Source organism: Bactrocera tryoni, chromosome 3 (assembly GCF_016617805.1).
Source record: "Bactrocera tryoni isolate S06 chromosome 3, CSIRO_BtryS06_freeze2, whole genome shotgun sequence".
NCBI lineage: Eukaryota > Metazoa > Arthropoda > Insecta > Diptera > Tephritidae > Bactrocera > Bactrocera tryoni.
In genome coordinates this window covers 9,332,803-9,355,181 of record NC_052501.1, presented here as the reverse complement: position 1 = coordinate 9,355,181, position 22,379 = coordinate 9,332,803, and the positions used below count along the sequence as shown (strand labels likewise).

General features: G+C 34.4%; 2 protein-coding genes and 2 non-coding genes across 4 annotated transcripts; 2 read left to right on the top strand and 2 right to left on the bottom strand.

Annotated features, from left to right (window-relative positions):
* Nucleotides 1-2,682: 2,682 nt before the first annotated feature.
* LOC120772693 (tetraspanin-9) lies at nt 2,683-7,258 on the bottom strand. Its single transcript, XM_040101432.1, has 5 exons — nt 6,733-7,258; nt 3,769-3,951; nt 3,499-3,663; nt 3,145-3,342; nt 2,683-3,071 (listed from the first exon to the last, which is right to left on the bottom strand). The coding sequence occupies exons 1-5, from the start codon at nt 6,790-6,792 to the stop codon at nt 2,994-2,996; spliced, it is 684 nt and encodes a 227-aa protein (XP_039957366.1). The 5' UTR covers nt 6,793-7,258; the 3' UTR covers nt 2,683-2,993.
* A 5,372-nt stretch (nt 7,259-12,630) lies between these two features.
* LOC120771463 (protein late bloomer) lies at nt 12,631-20,649 on the bottom strand. Its single transcript, XM_040099474.1, has 5 exons — nt 20,587-20,649; nt 14,444-14,626; nt 13,315-13,482; nt 12,977-13,174; nt 12,631-12,913 (listed from the first exon to the last, which is right to left on the bottom strand). Exons 1-5 carry the CDS (start codon nt 20,647-20,649, stop codon nt 12,836-12,838), a joined length of 690 nt encoding a protein of 229 aa, XP_039955408.1. The 3' UTR covers nt 12,631-12,835.
* Trnar-ucu lies at nt 14,244-14,316 on the top strand. The gene has a single exon. It is a non-coding gene; the product is annotated as a tRNA-Arg (tRNA).
* Trnar-ucu lies at nt 16,063-16,135 on the top strand. The gene has a single exon. It is a non-coding gene; the product is annotated as a tRNA-Arg (tRNA).
* Nucleotides 20,650-22,379: the final 1,730 nt, after the last annotated feature.

The window sequence follows — 22,379 nt, the reverse complement described above, 5'->3', positions numbered from 1 at the left end:
ATTTTTCAGGAGTCGGTTTAAATTTTTTAGCAATTCAAAGTTTGAACACAATATCTGAAAATTCGTTAAGAAAAACAACGTTTCCTTTCAGAAAAATTAAATTATAGGAATTCAGGATGTTCTAAGAACCCAGCTCTTTCGAGTCTAGTTACTTTCTCTTACAGTGATTGCAAAACAAAGCTTGGACAAGAGAGGAAAACTTGTGCTGGAATAAGTTTAGTCATTGGCCGAAGAATACCGCAATTTCATGAGCTCCTCATTGAAGCTGATGTTATTTCATAGCGCAGTTCCATATAATTCAAATAAATAGTTATACAAAATGTAAATGTTTACGTAGAACAACTAATGGCATCTTATGAGAGAATTTAACTTTTTATCAATATTGTTTGCCTTTCAAAAGGAGTAAGAAAAATTTGATAAAACTGCTGGAGAAATAGTTCTATTCTTTATGGAAATGAGATTAAAGCAAATTGGCGTAAAAATATAGCAAAATAAACCAGAGAGAAAACGCCTGATTTTGCTATAAAGTCCCACAAATAAAGAAAGTATTCAGTAAAGGTTGTGAAATCATCGAAAATGTGTCTCGCGGGAATCGTCCATACATGCCTGTTAACAGCGATAACAACGAAGAAATATTGCTTGAAATCGTCATTGAGTTGACCGTCCTTGGCCGTATAAACAATCCGGGTGTGTACCGGGCTAAGTAGACCCGACTGTCGTGTGAATGGTGAAACCCGACTGTTGTCGCCGGCGGAGATTTTTGTGTTCTGAAAGAGATAGCAGAGGATATCAACATCTCTTATATATCGACTGAGCACAGTTTAGTTAATGATTCGTATATAAATCGGGACAATATTACACTTATTCCAAAAGACTTAAATCTTTTTTCAAACGCCAAATCGAGTAGAGGTTGCAAAAGAGAAGCTGCGGACCCTACAGGTATATTCATCAAATACATCATTACTTGTGACGAGATATGGATTTATGAGTGTTACGTTGAAACTATTTGAAAATCTAGCGAAAAACGTTCGAAAAAGTGCCAAAACCTAAAAAAAAAACTGAAGGCACTGAAAGCCATTCAGCAGAGACTTACAAGTATATTTAAAATTGTTTGTCTCAGGAACCTATTTAGAAGACAATTATAATTATTATTATAAAAAATACTTGCAAGTTTAATTTCTTTTTGTTAGCCCGTGTCAATTTTGATCAGGTGGCATTCTTTACTATTAAACAATTTTTATTACTCATAGGAGGTTCGGTCCCTACAATGTCTTTATTTTTAATTAAAGTTCAGTTATATGGGCTGGTGATCCGTCTTGCCGCTTTGTTGTGTACTAGTCGAAGTACCGCAGAAGTCTTGACAAACAGTTAATATTAAATTTCTGTCGAACCAAGATTTCAAACAAAACTATGAACCTAACTGAGGGACATCCGAACATGATCTTTACAAATGCAAATCAACCTCACTGTTTGACAATTTCGTTTACTTTCCTTTAGAAATATTAACACCAACATCATTTTGGCAAATGCTTCAGCTGCTTTGCATTCGATTTTTTTGCTGCACAAATTAGAAGTTGTGGATTTTCGACCGTTTCTCGATTGCTTGATCTTTTGTTCGAATGCTATGTTATTAGTCGACTTTCTATAATATCAATTGACCTTCTCGGAGCTGAGATTTGCTGAGATTAATTGATTACTTCGTTCAGAATTAACGCGAATAATTCATAAACGATTTAGTTCCTTATATCAAGAAATCCGTTGGATAGATGGAGCCATACATAGTTGTGATAAAGGTTAGGTTAGGTTAGGTTAATCTCGTTGGCTAATAAGCCACACATAGACCAGTTTTGGTCCTTTGCGATACCAGATGGAGTTCAATTTTCAGGTCCAATAGGAGTAGCCAGCCTTAAAATGCCTGCGCTTTGCGCGAATTTAATTTTAACCAATGTATCATACCGAGGGGACCCAAAATGCTTACAGCGCCAATGCACTAGAGATGATCCATTATTTCACAGGTACCTTACTCTAGACATTTCCTGCAGTATTCTTGATCTGCCAGCCACATTCTGCGGGCGTGTGCAGCCATCAAACGGTGACAGGTTAGTATTCCGATCATGCTAATATAGTCTCTTCTATGGAGTGCCAATAGGAATTTTGTGTACTTCCGATTTACCGTTTTGTGCATGACTTTTGCAGCCTTGCACCCAGGTAACTCTTCCATCAGGTACTGATATTCTTTACAATGCTTCTGTCCAAATCATCGTATAGACAATGCATGGGTTTTTCAATGTTGATTATCCAATGTTGTCAATGTTATTTCAGGTTTTAGCCGTACACCATTCTTGGTAATCTGGTCCTATATTTTGAAGTTGCTTGCTTCTGGTAACACTTTCCACTGCTGCCCTGCTTCTCAAGCCACTTTTGGCCGATATGCGATTGACTCTGGAATTGCCTGCAGTTGCATTAGAGGCCAGCTCCGCAGCTTTCGCAATAGCAAAGACCTCAGCTTGAAGTATGTATACTGCATAGTCCAGCATCTTAAAACTTTTTGGTAAAACCTGGAATAACAGCAACTGCAAAGTCTGTCAGAATGACATCAATAGACATAAATAATTTTCATTTTACGAATATTTTATGTGTTGAAAAATGTATTATTGTTATTAACCTTTTGTTTATAATTTTTACTTTTTTTTTTTTGAAAATTTTAAGTAGCAAAAATATTTATGGACCACATGGTCATTTATATTACAGAACTTTATAGCCTATTATTATGGCCACTAAAATTTTTTCACAGTTAATTAAACATTTTTATTTTCACCATTTGACTAGTTAGTTGTAAAATAATAATTTAATTTCATCTTGAACAATAAAAAGTAACATTAGGTACAGTCGTTATGTGCGGTAAACACGATTTAAGTATAAATATTGCAACTCGCTTAAAAAACTACACTCGATTTACTAAAAAAAATTGGATTTCAAGTTCCCGAAATGTACTACATCCAACGCAGATTTCTTCTGCTTTCGTTTTTCACACCACTGTACAACATCCAAGCCAGCACGGCGCCAGCGATCTGAAAAAGCAACAGATAAACTTAGATATTTAAAGAAAAAAATGTAGACACAATTCACGCCGTTGCCACTCACCTCGCCAATAATCAAAATCCAACTGACCACACTGAACATAAGCATCTTGCCCGACAAGTACTCCTCGAACTTCGCCTGGCAGCCCTCGTTGTAGATGTTATCGACGATTTGACAGTTGCGGTCCTTGCAACACGTGCGCGGTATGTCGTGTTGTATGCGATGATAGTCGTCGGTGTTGTTGACCCCGCAGCAGTGCAACTATTAAACGTACAACAACAACAGTTAACAATAAAAAATATAAATTAATGTTGATTGATGCGAAAAGGTGCGGTAAGTGTAATAAACTTGATGACATTTCTATTTTTGATGGCTTAATGCATGTATGTATGTATGTATTTGTGTACTCGTACATACCCAATTCTCGTAGTAGGCCAATGCGCCCGGCTCTTTCAGCTCGTATTCCCAGAGCTCCTCGAAGCCGTCATGTACGCTGCCCGCCAGCCCATCCTTGGTGCCTTGTGAGGCCATCGCAGCCAAAATGAGTTGCAAAAGTATCAGCACTATCAAGCTGATGATGTACTGTGTGTGTGTGAGTGTGTGAAAGCATAAAAAATAATTACTTTATTTATATTTCTCTACAAATACGCTAGCATGAATTGCATTTTATGCATTCATCGTACTTACAACAATCAGTTTTTTGCGTGACTCGTGTATGGCCGCCAAACAACCGAATATCGAAATCACCACAATTATGATGCCCAGCGTAATTATGAGTCCACCGGCTAAATTCTCACCATGATCGATGTTGTTGTTGGCAGCGCTGACCAATACAAAAATGCCAAATGCGATTACAACAATGCCGAGCAGCTGAAAAATAATTGCCGTTATTATTCAATTAGCTTAACAAAAATACATAAAACTACGAGTATACAAATAATGAGTTGAATACAGGGTGTGACAAGATCTGACTTAAAAATATAGACATATATCAACCAAAAAATCCTTTTGTATATAGTATATTAGATGTAGAAAAAAGAATGGTTACGCTATATGGCGTTTAAAATATAAGATTTTACACTGAAAGCACTTATAAGACTGTTCATTGATTCCTCGACTCAGTATTTTTGGAACACGCGTCAAAACAGGAAAATATGCCATAATATTTTCTGTTTTTCTTCGAAATGGGTGAAAACACAAGCCAAGCAGCTAAAAATATGAATAAAGTTTACAGTTCTGATACTGTACTGCTTTTCGATAATTTCGATGTCGAAGATGTAACACGCGCTGGATAACCAACTGTCGAAAATATGGATAAACTAAAGGAAATCCTCGATTCCGATCGTCGTATAACAGCACTGTTTCGATTATCCAGGAGTTAAACATAAGACTTTTTGGGCCGAATTTCCATCTGCAAATCACAACAAATTCCATACGTTTCTAAAGCGAATGACGTTGTTGTTGTAAGGGTTATCTAGTTAGGATAGTAAGGTTCAGATAAGTTGTTATCGAGGCCATCCAACGGTAGGCACAGGAAAAATACCGTTTCGACTGGTCGGACCATAAGGTGAGGGGTGTCAGATGCGTAGGGTTAGCTAGAACTGCAAAGAGATGTTCCGTATCCAGAATGAGGCTTCGCAAGGGTAACTCCCAATTCTCGCGGCAACTCGAACTCTTCGTCTGCAATGGGCGTTGCTTTGACTCCAAGTACGCCATTCACTGAGAGAGAGTCGTTGAAAGTGTTTATGGATCCACTCTGAATAGCGGCCAGTGCATGTTTGAAGTCTGTTGCGTCCGAAGTCTGGTCGGCGTATTGTTTTATGTCGCCGACGATGTTAAGTACGGACCTCTTGATGCTCCTTATAGGCGGTTCGGCTGTTAGTAGGTGACTGCAGGGATGATTGCTAAGAAAGCACCCAGCAGAAAGTGCTTGGAGAGGAGTTCATGCTCCTTAACCTTCAAAGGGAGACATGAAGAGATATTTCGTTGTACTCCGGAGAGCAGTGTTCTGTTGTGTCTGTAGCTTCCTCGACTACGTGTAATTGCATCCAGGCATATTGAAGCGGCGTTGGTAAGATTTTTTTTAAGTTGATGCATGCGATTATAACTTTATAGTTTGGAGTGATTACTACCTATTCCTGTCTACAGCGAAAAACTTGGCTGTTGAAAAATTCGATGCATGAAAAGCATGTGGAAATCGTTAGTAATAATATTGATGCAAAAATTATGGATTCCTTTTTAATAGAGTTTTTATAGTTTTTGTTTTTAATTATCTGGCATTAAAATGGCAAAGTAAATATATGCCAAATTACTGGCCCCACTAAGGAGTAATTTTTACTGCTGTCCTCAAAGGGCATATGCTTTTCGAATGATGTCTGTGCGAAGATAAGATTTTTATAGATACTCTGAAATTTCAATAATATTTCTGAAGCAATCTTATTCAAAATACATATGGTATCTAACGGAGAAACTGGTATTCCACTTAATTATGGTTTCCTACTCAAATCACGAATAAATATGCCTAGTAAGCAACGAAATGCACACAATTGGATTAGCATTCTTTCGACAGTCTGTTCCACGACCCTTAATGTTTTTAGAAAATATAAAGGGTATTCCAACTAAATCTAGTCTCATCACTAATTTTTGCTTTCTGCAAAGATCACTCATGATTTCTGTCATACTCCTATTTAAGTGCATTATTCATTGACAATTCATTATGAAGTTTGAATCTTCGAAATATTCTAATGTTGTTTTCAATGAACTCCTTAAGATTAAAACACTATTAGCTGCAAACAATTATGCTAAAATCTGATTAAAGGCAGGTGTTTACAACAAAAATAAAAACAGCAAGGTGCAAATGATGCAAAGAGCAAAAATAATTTGTTATAAACACGTTCACCATAGATTTATAAATAGCAACATACCCTGCAGGAAATCAAAGTACTCTGGCGGAAATGCCAACGAAGTTGCTCTGCTATATATGGAAAATGTCACCGGCTGATAAGAACTTAGACAAAATTGAAAAATATTTAAATTTTTATTGGGGAAGTTATCAAAATAAGAAAAAAATTATATAAAAGAATATTTTGTATTAAAACAATTTTTCTTTTTGCTTACTTTTTGAATTGAAATAATTTCGGAAAGTTATTGTTAGTAGCTATAGGTTGTCGTATGCCAGCAGGGTTGCATTAAATGTCAAAAAAGTTAGTTTACTAGCAAAAAATATTATGCAGCGCTAGCAATAAGGGTCTTGAGCTGCTTTAGTTTTGTTTCTCTTGGAGTTTTATTTGCAATACTGCAGAATTTTACTTAGCTCATCAGCGTAAAATATTTGTCTTTAAAAGTTCTACATTTGTACACTCTTTAAGAAAACTAGCAATTCGAAAACTGAATTTTTTTTGAGATCTCAAATATGTGACGACAAAAACCTTTCTACTAACACAGTTACTAGCATAACAACACTTTACACTTTGAAAGTAATGTAGTACTGAAAGTAATGTATATGGCACCACTACAAATTTTTCCAGCAGGGTACGCGAATATACTTATAAATGCATATGCCGTACGCGCTGTATTACTCCCCACTGCAATTAAGGTCGTACAAAAGAAAAAAATTAAATGAAAATACATAATACTTTAACTATTACTCACCGTAAATATGAAATTTAGCAACAACAACAAATGCTTTGCTGTAGTTTTACCTAAGCCCATTTTGTCTCCTTTGAAATTTTGATTTTTTAATAAAAAATATTCGCCGTTAACTTAGTTGATTTCCAATTTAATTCATTCAGCTGCTGATGTAACCGTATTAACTCACTTTTGTTGGTTTGCCCTGACAAAAATGGTAAAACAACTTGCGAAGCTTAAGGCTTTTCGCGCACTTGTGGCAGATTTCGCGCTTTTCCAATATGACGGCAATTATTTTAGATGGCAAATTTACAGCTGCCAATTAGATACTTGTAAAATAGCTGAAGCGTTGAGATTCCACACGTTTTTTACAACACTTTTAGAGAAAAAAATTTTGTTAACCCTTCGTCACTCACCACTCGCCTCAATCACTGCGCCGGTGTCAGCGCGCGTTCGTAAACTGACTGAAAACACTGCATTCAAAATTTAACAAAAATCCCACATACTTATTCTATATTATATGGAAATCTATAGAATTTTATACTTTAACAATATTTTTATTTTGAAACGCTCATGCCCGCGTGCATGTGTGTGTATGTATGTAAAATTGTGTGTGGGCACATTCACTTGGTGGGGGAGATCGTGCGACGCAAATGAGTTGTTGGGCTAAGGCTATGTGCATACTGCAGCGACGATCAGAGCGTAGAAGGGTTGACAGAGTTCACTGAAGAGTGATGTGAGAGCGTAGAACGAACGAAGATCAGTTGCTGATGAAAAATTAAACTTGGTGTAGGGTATGATTTCAAAATTTCCAATTAAAAATTGTCAATTTGTAGTCTGAAAAAAATTCGAATAATTAAAAGAATTTAAATAACATTTTCATTAAAAATTTTGTAAGAAAAATTAAAAAAAATTAATTTTCTATTTATTTTAATGTTATAATTTTTGTGCGGTGCGGTCACATTTTATAAAAAAAGTTGTGAAACATTTAGAAAATATATTCTTAATATTATAAAAAACGCTAAAAAATATATGCGAGTATATGTATGTATATCTTACGTTAACACGTTTTCATTAAAACTGTTTTCACATCTGCTATAATAATAAAAATAATAAAAAAAACATTCTTAAAATCATAAAAAAAGTAAAATTTTGCTCCATTTTTTTTTTTATATTTTCTAAAAAAAATCTAAACTTTGTTAATAAAAACAAAAATTTATTTCGAAAGTCAGATAAATATTTAGAAAAAATATTTTTAATATTACAAAAACACATTTGGAAATGCATTTCCTTTAAAAATTTTCAAAAACAATTTCAAAACTTTCCAATTCAAAAAATTTAAAATTGAATGCTCTATAAAAATTTTCTTAATAAATTCTAAATTTTCTAAAAAATTTTATTAGTAAATATTAAAAAACTAGTTCTAAAAATACGAAAAAACTTTAAAAAAATTTATTAGACATTTTCTAAAAACAATATGAAAATTATAAAAAGAAATTTAAATTTTTCCTGCCATTTTCATTCACATCCAAATCACACTTTCTAAAAAAAAATTTTAAAATTTGCCATACAAAATTAAATTAAAATTGTCTAAAAAGAATCCAAAATTGTCTCAAAAAGTATCAAACTTTAGTAGACCGTGTAAAAATTTGGAAAATAATTACAATAACATGAAAAACATTTAAATTTGATTTTCATTAAAAATTTTCTAAAAAAAAAATTGTGTTTCCAATAAAAAAAGCAATTTCATTAAAAATTTTCTAAAAAAAAAAGTTACAAAAATCAAAAAAAATCTTAAAATTTAAAAAATTTAAAAAATTAAGTTTCATGAAAAATTTTCTAATAACAATTGCAATATTTTTCAATTTAAATCAAATTTTAAATTTTAAAATATTTTTAGTGGCTAAAAATTTTCGAATAATTAAAATTTTATAAAAGTATATAAAACTTATATTGCTTATTAGAAATACGTAAAAAATATCATTAAATTAATTAAAACATTTTTATGCTTTTCGCTATCAACTCTGCATCACTTACACTATGCCCATAGCCTTAAGCGCCACTCTATATGTAATTGCTTTGACGCTGGCAGCGCTAGTGCGGTGAGCGGGCGGCGAGGTCGTGTTGATCTTGCGCTCGCTCAGCGTGCACAATTCACTTTTACTGCTCATCCGTTAGCTGTTTGCCTTTGTTGTTTGTTGCCGCTCAGCTTCATTGTTGACTGGTTGAGGCAGAGAACTTAAAGGCTTTTATTTGACGTTGTTGTTGTCACTGATCACCGACTGTTGACGCTTCTCAAATGTTAGCTGCTACTTGTGTTAGCTTACTGTATTTAGCTCATTTTATTGTTGTTTTTTTCTTGTTTTGTGTTCTAGCAGCTCTCATTTGTGACACCTACTTGCTGCGTTAAGCTTTTAGTTGCAGCCTTTAGATTTGTTTTCATTTCGAAAGTTCGCTAAAATTAAGTGACAATGTGGAGCAGCAATAAGTCTGAAAACAATGCTGCTTGCGCATTGATTTATTTATCACTTGTTCTCATTCGCGCTCTCGCTTCTTCTCACTCTCGTGATTTTTCTTTTCATTTGCATTTCCAGTTTCACTTTTTATGGCTTTTATGTAAATTTATTTAATTCGTATGCGTTAATTTTTGTGAATTTGTTTTTTCAATTTTTATTCTAACTTTGTTTACTTAATTTTCTTTGTATTATTATTTAGTTTTTATTTTTTTTTTGTTTTTTTTGCGTAGTATTTCCATGTTTTTCGTTTTCATTCATTTGTCGAACCGACTCATTTTCATGGTCAGTTTTCAGCGGATTTTGGTGTATTTTAGTCATTAATCAAACACCAGCTGCTTTGCGTCGCTGTGAAGTGATTTTCTTCTCTTAATTGCGTCACGGGGAACGCAGGCGAAGTGCGTGAATCATCTTTAGTTTTTTTTTAATACATATAGTAAATAAAATGTACATATGTATGTATATCGATCAAATGTACTCGGGAACGGGACGAAGTTAATGGCTTGAATGTCAGATTAGCGACATTCTTCAGTAGCTTTGAAAGTATGAAATATTTTATGATATTGTACCAATAGTAATCAATTAAATTCAAAGTAGATACATCTTTGGAATATTAATTAATAATGAAGTCGGAAACCAGAAACATCTGTTGCATGTAAAACCATCGAATTTGAGAGAAATCTTGACGACTCTGCAAAGCTGTGTAATGCTTTTCTAATTTATGTTTCCAAGCCAAGCCTGACAACAATTGTACAATTCTCTGTGGTATTTATGCCATAGACAATTCGCAATAAAGTTCCATGTTGCTGATATGAAATATTGCGTATACGTCGTGGAGTATCTTTTGAATATGAAGTTGGACATTGGTACTTTACTTTACTAGTGCTTTAAGTTCTAATGCTTACGTTCTACATACAATTCAATGAAATAATGTTCCTCATTTTTACTACAACCTTTTCAAATTTCATTTAACTATGGCTTTTGCAATGTGATCCAATTAAATGATTACATTTATATTTACTTGAAAATAAGAAAAAAAACGTGTTTTTCGTTATTTCTTCATGATTCATTTTATTTAATAAACAAATAACCAAAGTGAACATTTAAAGAATTTAATGTATTAATCGGACATTTGTCTGAAAAATTTTTAAATCCCTTAATCCGGTAGTTAATTTCCAAGAGGATTCCCGAAAAAATTTTGTCGCGAGAGTTTTTTTTTTGTTTAAAATTATCTGTCAAACGCAAAACTGAAAAACAAAGTATTATTACAATAGATGAATACAGGTGATGATTGAAGGTCTAGCCTAAATTAAATTTTTGATAAAACGGCGGCAAAAAAAGTCGTTTCTGGGAAGAAATGTAAGCTTCAGGGTAGTTGAAAAAATCGGAATTTTAATTTTTTTATCGTTATTTGAAATTATTTCTAAGAAGGTCGTGTTAAAAATACAAGTCGTTCATTCAAGCCGTTTCAGAGAAAATTTCATCACTGATTTTGAAAACAGCGTTATGAGAACAACTCAATAAAAGTTTTGAGAGCCGTTTAAGCAAATAAAATAAATTTTACCACGACACTCATCTCTCTAAGCTCTTCGGAGAATATTCTCAAATATATATGTATTGTGTCGCAAAAGCACCCCGAAATTGTAATTAAATTCCCGAAGTGAATGATGTTTCAAAAAAATATATTTTTCTAAATTGGTGGGACTGTGCTTAATTACTTTGCCAATATGAGTGTGATCTGTCAACCAGCTTTTTTACAGCAGTTGCTTAAGTCGGTACACAAGCATATGAGTGGTACAAAGCCTTTAAAAACGGTCGAGAGATCTTTGTAGCCATGCCTCATTCTAAACGACCTTCAACCTCTTCAACAGATGAAAATATTAAAAAAGTAAAGTATATGGTGCTTGAAAATCATCAGGCAAGTGTTAGAGAGATGGCAAAAGAGCTCGAGATCTCTCGCGAGATCTTTCGAATGATTTTAGTGGATTTGTTTGGCATGAAATTGTTCGACTCGTCCCGATAAAGTTGATTTTTTTTTTCAAAAAAGGTACAGTAAAAGGTCTCTTTGGACATGCTTGATCGTTCGAATTCTGATCTCACATTCCTGGAGAACATTATAACTGCCGATGAGACAAAGAAACCACGCCAAACCCGCTCAATAATCAAGGTGAAGCTCACTGTTTTCTTCGATATTCGTGGTTTGGTGCATCATGAATTTGTTCCGGAGGGACAGACGGTCAACAAAGAGTTCTATTTGGCAGTATTGAGGCGTTGCGTGAGAACAATTCATGCTTTTTACACGATGATAATGCACCATCGCATCGAGCCACGATTGTAACTGAGCTCAATGCCAAAACGCAACAAATACCATCGATCAATCACCGGATTCACCAGATTTGGTTCCATGTAACTTTTTCTTGTTCCCTAACCTAAAATTGCTGTTACGTAGAACCTGTTTTCAGTCGATCGAAGAGATAAAACAAAATTCGCTGAAGGAGTTGAAGGCCATCCCAAAAAGTGCTTATGAAAAGGTTTCGAAGACTGAAAAAATCATTGGCGTAAGTATATTATGTCTATTGAGGCTTACTTTGAAGATGACAAAATAAATATCGATGAATAATTAAATATTTAGCGTTTTATTTACATACAATTTCCGGACAATTTTTTGTCACAATGTATAGATTGAAGATATGCAAAAAAGTTGATTCTTAGAATTTCGCAAATGAATATAGATCGTAATATCGTTCATACTCTTGAGGAAATTTCTATGATTTTAAAAGGATTTATTTTTTTGGTAGAGTTGGCACTTGTTTGAAAAGCCAAAAGTAAATAAAATATTGTAGTATAAGTATCGAACTAAACATATTTATGAAAGATTTTAATCGAATATATTCTTCAGTAGTGTTACCGCCTTTTTGAAAGTTTTAAAAGAAATAAAAAATTATGATATGTACATTAAGCTACAAATTTTTAGGAAAGATTTTTATAAGAAATAATTTTTATGAGTTGCCACCTGTTGCAAAATTTTATTTCGAACATGTTTTTAAATATAAAACATCTCTTTTGTTCAGTAAGACCCCATTGTTTTTTTTAACACCGAATTCCCTAAAATTGTCCATTATCCAACCAATGGACCAAGGGATTCCATTTTCAGGCATATTATTTGCGAACAGATGTTTGAAAACAAGAGAAGTATCCAAAAAGAACTTTAACGGAAGGTTAGGCGAAGGCTTACTGTACATTCTTTTGAGAGAAATGTGATTCATGCCGAAAGATTAACATTTTGAGAGTAAAAAAAAATAATCTGTACAAAATTCTTTCCAAAAAGTTTTTGCTTTCGACTTTATTTTATTTCAAGGTTACCATATAATTGTGTTACTTACAATTAAACAACAATATTTTTTTATAAAAATTATATAAGAATGTAACTAAATTTTTTAGGTCTAGGTTTAGCTTGCATAACAATAATTAGCTAATAATTTACAATATTTTTCCTAATTTATATTAATAATATATCAATTCAACATATGTATATATATATATGTGTGTGTAACAATACTATGCAGTGCAAAGGAACGAGGTATTTGCATTTTGTGTCTAGCTCTCCGCACTCCTCAGTTGTAGAAACGAATGCGATCGCGATAATCTCGGATGCTATCAAGCAAAATGCAAGCGAACACCGAGCCAATTAACTGCAAAAGACAACATTTCCTTAAAATTATCGCGTACATAAAGACTGCTTTGAGCACACTTACCTCCGTGATGATCAAACACCAACTAATAGTGTTGAAGCTGCTCGTCTTCTCAGTCAAATATTCGCCAAATTTCTTCTCACAACCATCCACATAGAGATTTAGAACGTTCGTACAGTCTTGGTAGCGACAGCAGCTGGGCGGCGGAACTTTGTCCATGAGAAAATAGTCATTGGCGCTGCTCTTGCCGCAGCACTGGAGCTGTGGGGGGAGAGTTAATATGATTTTAGAAGCGAGAAAGTGGATAAATATTTGGGTTATAGAGGACTGCTTTTTATGACTGCTTTCTAGGCGTGTAAAATGATTATGTTTGTAGGTAATGAATCACTTATAAATCTTACCCACTCTTCATAAAAAGACAATGTTGTATTTTTATTCGCATTCCGTCTATCCCAGAGTTCGTCGAAACCTCGTTGTAGGCCACTTGAGAGACTGCCGCTAGCCGCCGTGTAGCTAATGCTCACGAGGAATATTTGTATGACCAGCAAAATAACTAAAATCACAGCATACTGGGGAAGAGATAGAAATATATTAACATTTTTTACTTATCTATCTTTGATATTGCTCGGCAAGAATACCAGTTTTTCGCAGAAAATGCAACCCTGCGCTTTTTAATTTAGACTACTTTGCTTTTAAGACATGTATGTTCTCCAAACTCCAGACTTTTCGCAATTTTCAGATAAAAAGACATTATTAACTGATTCTTTAAGAAATACAATGATGGACTTTAGTGAATTAGAATTCCTTTGAAGTTATCTAAGGCTCGCATGGTTTCGAACATTCCAGTTAGATTTAACGAAAAGAGCACGATGCTCTCGCCAGAGAACCTAAAGTAATCAGGAAGTGGGTTGTATGTTCTCTACTTTCAGTCTACTGAGAAGAAAAAATGTGGAGAGGACAGTTAACTAAATTCTTTTCGATGTAAGATCAATGTTAGATAATATTCCTAAATCTGTAGTACTGAATCTCTTTGGGTGTTATTGATGAACGTGATGGTTGATGAACTTGATGGTTTAAAATCAAGAATTAGAAGAAGACAAAAAATATCATTCATTATCCAAAAGAAAACTTCATTTTCTAAAGCATTCAGCTGGTGATAGTGAGCTCAAAACTTGTGACCTACATATTTCAAATACAGTTCTCGACAAAAAAACACCTGTATAAACAGTTACTTTGAAACTATTTCGGTAAAACTATCCAAACAATTAAAGGTAACTGTTTTATAGTTTTACTTCTTTTTGATATGTAGAGTTATAAGCTTAGATTAAGCGGCCCTTTGGTGCAGTGGATAGCACATTGGACTTCTAATCCAAAGGTCGCGGGTTCGATCCCCGCAAGGGCTCTAGAAGATTCTATTTTGTGCTTAACAGAATGCTAAGTCTTTGGATAGCCCTCTAGAGAATTCTCAAAGTATGCTTTTCACTCTTGAAAGATATAATTTATATACTTCGATAATGAATCATTACTTACACTTATCAACATGCTTTTGGACTCCATGTAGGTTGCAGCACAGCCAAAGATCGCCATCACCAGTAACACTGCGCCGAGGAGTACAATGACAGTGGCGACCAGGGTTTCACTATTATCCACATCTATTTCTCCAATATTACTATGTAGCCAAGCTCCGAACCACATTAGTATAACACCCATGATCTAAGGATAAAGGGAAAGAAAGATAAAAGAAAAGAAAGATTCTATATAATTTTAATGTATAATGTGATATAACCATATGGTAAGATTCGTTTCGAGCCGATGGCTCTTCAAATTACAACTTTTTTTTAGTTTTCCGAATTCTGCTTTTTAAAGGTACACTTTTTGGAGGCGTTAACTGAACTATAAAATAAGTTTGGAGAGTATAATGGTTTTGTTCACCTAACGATTGTATGTATCACCTAAAACTAAGCGAGATAGATATAGGGTTATAGATGGGGCTTTAAAAGAGCCGTGGTCAAAAATGGACATTGGGTGTGGCACCCCCCTTTTAGGTAAAATCACATATCTCGATACCCGTCCGACCGATTTCAACAAAATTCGAAACCTGACATTCTTAACATATTTTTATGTTACACTGTGAAAATGGGCGAAATCAGACTATATCTACGCCTACTTCCCATACAACACAATTTTAAACTCCATTTGAATCTTTCACTTTCCAATATACAAATCTAAAATCATTTAATATATCAGGATAAAAATTTGCACAAATGGTACTTTTGAAGTGTGCAACCCTTTGATCAAAACTTGTTCAGGTCGAACCAAAACGGTTTAAAGCCCTAGTTACCGAATAAGTGGATCCCAGTACCTGTGGTTGATTGTTTACCGAAAGTAACGGTCAATACGTGAGATGCAGATATAATTGAAATTTAGGAATAGAATATAATAATGGATTGCATCAGGTCAATACTTCCCTTAGCGCCCATATAACTAATACAACGATTTTCGAACTTCTAGGTGATCGCATATATCGGTAATCTGAATGAAATTGTGAGAGCGTGTTTTTCTTCTAAGGGTACATCTTTGTGCTTGCTTCGAGTGAAAACCATAATAGACCCCATACAACTAACAAGCCTTATGTTCTTGAAGGTACTTCCCTGGCTTTAATCCTGGCAAGTTGCAAGAGTATGAAATGTTCGGTTACAAACGGACCTATCTCTTCCTTATTTGTTTTAACCGAAGCTTTTATTTTAAGATAAAAACTCGTACAGCATATCATCGTTATAGAAGAACTACAGTTGTGAGTTATGCCAAGCTTAAAACCAGTTAATCGTAACCAAATATGATAGACTCGTAATGAATAAATGTCTATTAGAAGATATTTTAAAGGTAAACATTTGCTTTGGCACTGCAGGCTCCACATATTTCTTTTAATCAAGCATATCAGTGTCAGTTCTGTAAATGAAGTTTCGGCGCTTCTTCTGTATCTCTTACTGTTTCATTAAAGACCACTGAGACAACTGTTTAAATAATAAATTAATGAACGCAGCTGTGGAGTAGTTCTGTTCTGTATTTATATAATTTTACTTTTATATTTTTGACTTTCAGCAGTCAATAATCTTTTATATTTTTGGGCATATTTTTGAATATTTAACGGCCCTTTGGTGCAGTGGATAGCACATTGGACTTCTAATCCAAAGGTCGCGGGTTCGATCCCCGCAAGGGCTCTAGAAGATTATATTTTTGCCAATAGGGATCTAATCTCTTATCATTGTAAAGAGGGAGACATCCTGATCATTGACCCTTGGTCTGTTGTTAAGCTGAAGCTGATTTCAAAACTTGCTCCACCCTTTGGCTTTAAGAAATCTCCATCTTAAAATCAGTTAACAAGGCTTTAAATTTATACTGCGAAATCATGCTTATAACCTCTAATCTTCTTATGAATAGTCGAAATGTTGACTAGCTGGAATAACGCTTCCCTCGGAGGTGAGATAATATGCTAATAAGGATTACTATCTAGTATGGATACAACAGAGGCAAGTCTCACACAAATACCCATAAAGTTTTGATATAAAATGTCTAACTTCAGTAGATATTACCGACTTTATCTGGAGAACAACTTCTGCTTGACCGAATGCTGAGTGGCGGGCAGTAAACGAAGGGACGAAAGACAGTGAGAGAGCACAATCTTTCGAATTTAAGGGAGGACACAAAAGAAAGTTAAGGATGGAAATATTGTTTGACGCAAACTGTCAAAATTATTAAAAGAAGATGAAATGGAAACGTCCAGGCATTTCCATTTCAATTGTCCAGAATTACCAAGACTGTGGTGGAAACATCTCGGCAGTCATATATTCAACGAACCAGGTGAAATAGCTGGAAGCGATATATGTACATATGTATGTAACTTCAAGAAAATTGTGACAGACTCAAAGCGCTTTGCCGATTTTTGAGATTTTTTCCGGTCAATACATACGAGTGTTTAGGTATCACAAAGGACAAGCGGTCTCTGAGAGTCCTTCTCGGTCAATACTTAGTTGTATTTAGGTATAACAATGGACCGGCGGTCTCTGTCATCCAAGTGGCATACTTTTTGGGATCGACTTTTTAACCTAAGGTCCAAATAAAATTCGGAAAAAGCATTTTTTTCTGTATACTTTTGATTGTGAATCAAGTAAACAAAATCATTGCTTCCTAACCCCTGAAACCACCTCTGACCCATTTGAGTAAAGGCTATGCGACTACGATTTTCTATATTTATATTTGAAAGTAACGTTTTTCTTTCCCAAATCCCAATAAAATTTGCCACCACTGTACCCAATTCTACTTTGAAAGCTTTCTCTTGAAAGCTCATAATCGCCCAAACTTTTAAAGTTTGCACAATTGTTTTCACAAACGGTTTTTTAAATGTTGCTCATGAACGCTTGCGATGCAGAAAGAGGGAAGAAAAGAGCAAACAAAAATGTGAAATGACAACAAAATATAAAAATAAAATGTTGAAGAAAACAATAAATGAAACTTAAAAAGTAGCAAAAAGGCTCGCATACAGTAATATGTGTATGCGTTTGTGGCCGATTGCATTAAAAATGAGAAAGGCGAAAAGAACGGTCACACTTTGCAGTTTATTTTTAAATAGTCGCACACAATATGACTAATTATTGTCATCAGCGTCTGCAAGCAAAGTTTTCTCATTGAAGCGACGTAATTAAGTAAAAGAGGATATAGAAATTTTAGAAATTAATTAAGGTAAGGAAATGCAATTTTTTTTAATGTTTACGTTTAGAGAATAGCTGTTGCTGTAAAATATACAGTCTTCGAGATTCACCATCTTGATTTTATGGATGCAGGACTCAGTGGTGAAATAGTTATGTAATGGTATCACTCGAAAATACTAAATAAGCGATAATTGACTAAATAATAACGGCTGGAATATTAAAACAAGAGGAGAGCGTTATATACTTCTAAATTATTTATATGAAAAACTCCATATGATTTAACAATGGTCATGAAACCACTTTTAGATGAAATATGACATCTTAATAACTGCATGACTATTTTCATTCACTTTAACTACATATTCCTTCAATAACTAGCTCTAAGTAGCATTTGAATAAGCAATAACTCGCAGGATGCGGTCTGATACCCAAAGTGGATTGATTAAGGACTTAACTTCTCTTAGCAGCCATATGACTAGCATATATATTTCGGACCTTTAGTTTAACCAATTAACGAGAATATCACTATATTTTGAATATCTTGTTTATTGCACACACTATGTTTTGGCATCAAAAATAGATTAAATTGACTCAACTTTCGCATAGACTTCTTATATCCAATATAATAGTTCAAGTCCTTTCAATTGACTCATATTGTGGAAATGGGTTAGTTATATATACTTATATATGTATATCATTAAAATAATATAAAAAATTAAATTATCATATACAGCCTTCCTATACACCTTATTCCGAATATAAGTATGTATATCACCATATGTAAGAAATGTTAAACACAATTTTTAAGAAGTTACATGGGCTTACGGGTTTAAAAAAATCAAATTTTTTTATTGTCTTATTAAATTCTACAACACCTCTAGAATGTTTTCCTACACTTTCAAGTTGATCCGAGTAATAGTTTCGGAGATACAGCCTTGATAACTTGTGTGCTTGAGGCTAGCTAGGCTAGCTAGGCTAAGTACGCCGTCTTTAAACGCGTTTTTCTCGTAACTGTGTTTTTAACTACTCAACTGAACTACTAAACCGATCATCATGAAATTTTGCACAGGTCTTGAAGATAAAATTCTTGAAGACTCTTTTTGATCACAATAATTTAAAAAATAAAAAAGTCGCGAAATTTTCACTGAAATATTTATTTTTTTGTAAAAATATTTTTCAAAAATCCAATTTTCATTTTTTTTCTTCAACCAAGTTCTAAGTTAAGGTTTTAACTGAAACAAGTCTTTTTTCACTTTAGATGATCCTGTATGGAGTTATCCTGCCAACGCATGCGCATCTTTTTTCCGAGTGGTCACAGGAGATGGCATCGCAATGGCCGAGTTTAAAATGCTTGTTTCCAAAACTTTCAGAATTTCTTTGTTAATATCGGGTGATTTTTTAAGAGCTTGATAACTTTTTTTAAAAAAAAAACGCATAAAATTTGCAAAATCTCATCGGTTCTTTATTTGAAACGTTAGATTGGTTCATGACATTTACTTTTTGAAGATAATTTCATTTAAATGTTGACTCATGTGGTTTCAACAAGATGGCGCTACATGCCACACAGCTCGCGATTCTATGGCCATTTTGAGGGAAAACTTCGGAGAACAATTCATCTCAAGAAATGGACCCGTAAGTTGGCCACCAAGATCATGCGATTTAACGCCTTTAGACTATTTTTTGTGGGGCTACGTCAAGTCTAAAGTCTACAGAAATAAGCCAGCAACTATTCCAGCTTTGGAAGACAACATTTCCGAAGAAATTCGGGCTATTCCGGCCGAAATGCTCGAAAAAGTTGCCCAAAATTGGACTTTCCGAATGGACCACCTAAGACGCAGCCGCGGTCAACATTTAAATGAAATTATCTTCAAAAAGTAAATGTCATGAACCAATCTAACGTTTCAAATAAAGAACCGATGAGATTTTGCAAATTTTATGCGTTTTTTTTTTTAAAAAAGTTATCAAGCTCTTAAAAAATCACCCGATAGTAGTGTATGTTCGCACCAATAAAAAATTCTAATAAAATATTTAATTTTTTATATGAAAAAAAAATTTGAAAAAAGCTGTTTTTTAACCGGGGAAACCCATGTGATCCCTAAATCTTCCGCTTCAAACAATTACCGGATATGTTTTATAGCTTCCTTCCGGTTAGTTTATACTAAGATAAGATAAACAAGATAAATTGATGAGGATTGCACAGCGATCCATAGTCTATTGTGCCCTCCCTTAAATCACCTTAAGTCACCCCCGTAGCCCCAGCATATTGATAAATTCCAATATACAGCGATGTGATCACTATTTGAAAACATGGATCTGAGGGTCTTTAGCCTTAGTTTGCAGACTGCTATACAGTTAATTAGCAGATGTTCTGGAGTTTCAGTGACCACAGTGGCCAGTGTAGAATGCGACAAGTAGCCTGAGTTTGTCCTTGTCAATGATCACAACATGTTTAAACCGGCTGAGGTTGTAAACCAATATTTTGGGTTATCTTTCCAATAGCTTTCTCTGCAAACTTCTTCTCTCTTGCGGAGCAGCTCATTAATGGTACGAGGACCCACCGCGGTGAATGGTTCAGATCCTGCTGCGGAGCGGTCGAGCTCATCAGACAGATACCCGGTTTGTAACAACCAGAAAAAAACCTCGCAGACCCTAACACCCGTCTGTCGCGAACCAATCTCTCAGTTTTTGAGATATCGATCTGAAATTTTGCAAATCTTCTTTTGTTCTTGATTGACCAAGGAGCTGCTCATTTGTCGGAACTGTCGATGTCGGATCACTATGGCATATAGCTGTCATACACACTGATCGATCCAAATCAACTGCTTATATAGACAATTTTTTTATTTGATGGAATACTTGGCTTAGATTATTGCCCAAAATAACCTATATTTCAACTTCGGTACGGCCAAAGTTCTAAAACTTGTTTTATTTCACAATTTTTTCTTCAATTTTCAAAATACTTACAGCACAGATCGCATTAAATACGAATAACGTGACTTTCAAGCGCTTCCTGGTGCAGCGAAACATTTTCGTATGTTGAACAGCTGTTGTCTATATCCTTCCGCCAACAGTCTCTTACAATTTTTTTATATAATATATCGATGTAAGTGGGTTTATATATTTTTGAAATCAATTAAACACTTATTGTTGTCAAAATAATACTGTTATTCGCATTTACTCGTTAACTGCTCGCAAATATATACAATATATAAGTAAGTATGTATGTATGTACAACAATTGAAAATAAAAACAATTACACAATCGATTCTAACGAATTCCGTTACGCTAAAAAATTCACAAGACACTGGCTGCTCTTACAATACTAAAGAGTGATCGTCACCGGCGCATCCGCGGTCACTTTCGAAGCGCGTTCACGTAGCTTTTTAAACTGAATCGACAATAAGCAGCAACAAAACGTCAAAGTGGCCCTGACGATCTCAACTGATCTGCTCTGTTTTGCGCTGCCAACCGTTGTAGTACCTTTGCGGAGCGATGAGCTCAACGATGACAAAATTTCCGATCGCCATGTCATAAGAAAATCTTGAAAAACCAAAACAAAAACAAAACAAAAATTCGAAAAAAATAAACTGTCGACTAATTGCTAATAATTCTCTTCGGTATTTTCTGCTTTCCGCTATTGTTTTTATGCTTTCACACCCTTGTTGTTGTTATTATTGTTATTGTTGTTGGCAGCTTTATCATTGGCAATAGAAAAAATCTGCTGCTTTCTTTCACTCTCAGTTGTCTTTCCGGCGCTCTACAGCGAAGACACACCGTTACGATAATGCATATGTTTAAGTGTGTGTGTGTGTGTGTAGATGTGTGTCTGTGTTTATGCAAATACATTGTTGGGCGAAGATTTTCCGCCAAGAACGCCAACTCGCATACATAGTCTCCACAGCTGACCAATAAAATGCAATAAAGATTTGAGAGATTAAAACAAAAACTCAACATTACAACAACAAAACATGATATCAAAGTGAAAACGAAAATCTTTATGAATTTTTAAATGTCAACCGCACAAGCTGCGCCTACGCGCCTAGCACACGCTGACGGCAGCGCCAGCAGCGTTGATTTTATGATCGGAAATCGCTGCTGGCCGAAAGACCTTAAAGGCCAATATCAACAAGCTTAAACGGGATCACATATATTCTATATTGCGCCAACTTGCAAGCAAACATACTTACATACACATAAAGATAGACATACATACAGACAAACATACTTTGTAATAGTGAAAAATTGTAACAGTGAAAAGCTCTTTGTAAACACATTCAAGTTTATTTCACCGCTTGTTGTTGATTTTCGAAAAATTATAGACCATGTGAGTTCTAAGCAAAACAAATATGTGCGTTTGCTAATTCGAGAGCTAAAACTGTTTTGAATGACTTCAATTGTGCAAACTTAGTAGCTATATATCGTAGATATATACAAAATGTACATGTGTATAAGAAATATATAATTGCAGTCTCCTTTGCATCAGCCAATTCGTTTTTTTACTTACTTTCGGTTTTATCGGACCCATTAAGAACTTATCCACATACGAATTCCTTCAATCACATAGCATCCGACAGCAGATAATTTTTTATACAATTTGATTCACGTGAGTCACTTCAAAGGTTCTTCTTTATGGACAAAAGACATTTGTTTTTATATTTATTGACTTCATTTATTTTAATATTTTAATGCATATACATACATGTACATATGTATGTATGTACATATTAAGGTGGGTCAAACCATATTTCGCATTTTTT

Coding starts and splice junctions, on each gene's coding strand:
- LOC120772693 (XM_040101432.1), bottom strand. CDS start 6,792: ATGGGCTTAGGTAAAACTACAGCAAAGCATTTGTTGTTGTTGCTAAAT. Junction 3,343..3,498: donor TGGCCTACTACGAGAATTGG/GTATGTACGAGT, acceptor TACGTTTAATAG/TTGCACTGCTGCGGGGTCAA. Junction 3,072..3,144: donor GGATTTTGATTATTGGCGAG/GTGAGTGGCAAC, acceptor TTGCTTTTTCAG/ATCGCTGGCGCCGTGCTGGC.
- LOC120771463 (XM_040099474.1), bottom strand. CDS start 20,649: ATGTTTCGCTGCACCAGGAAGCGCTTGAAAGTCACGTTATTCGTATTT. Junction 13,483..14,443: donor CCAAAAGCATGTTGATAAGT/GTAAGTAATGAT, acceptor TCTCTTCCCCAG/TATGCTGTGATTTTAGTTAT. Junction 12,914..12,976: donor GGTGTTTGATCATCACGGAG/GTAAGTGTGCTC, acceptor TGTCTTTTGCAG/TTAATTGGCTCGGTGTTCGC.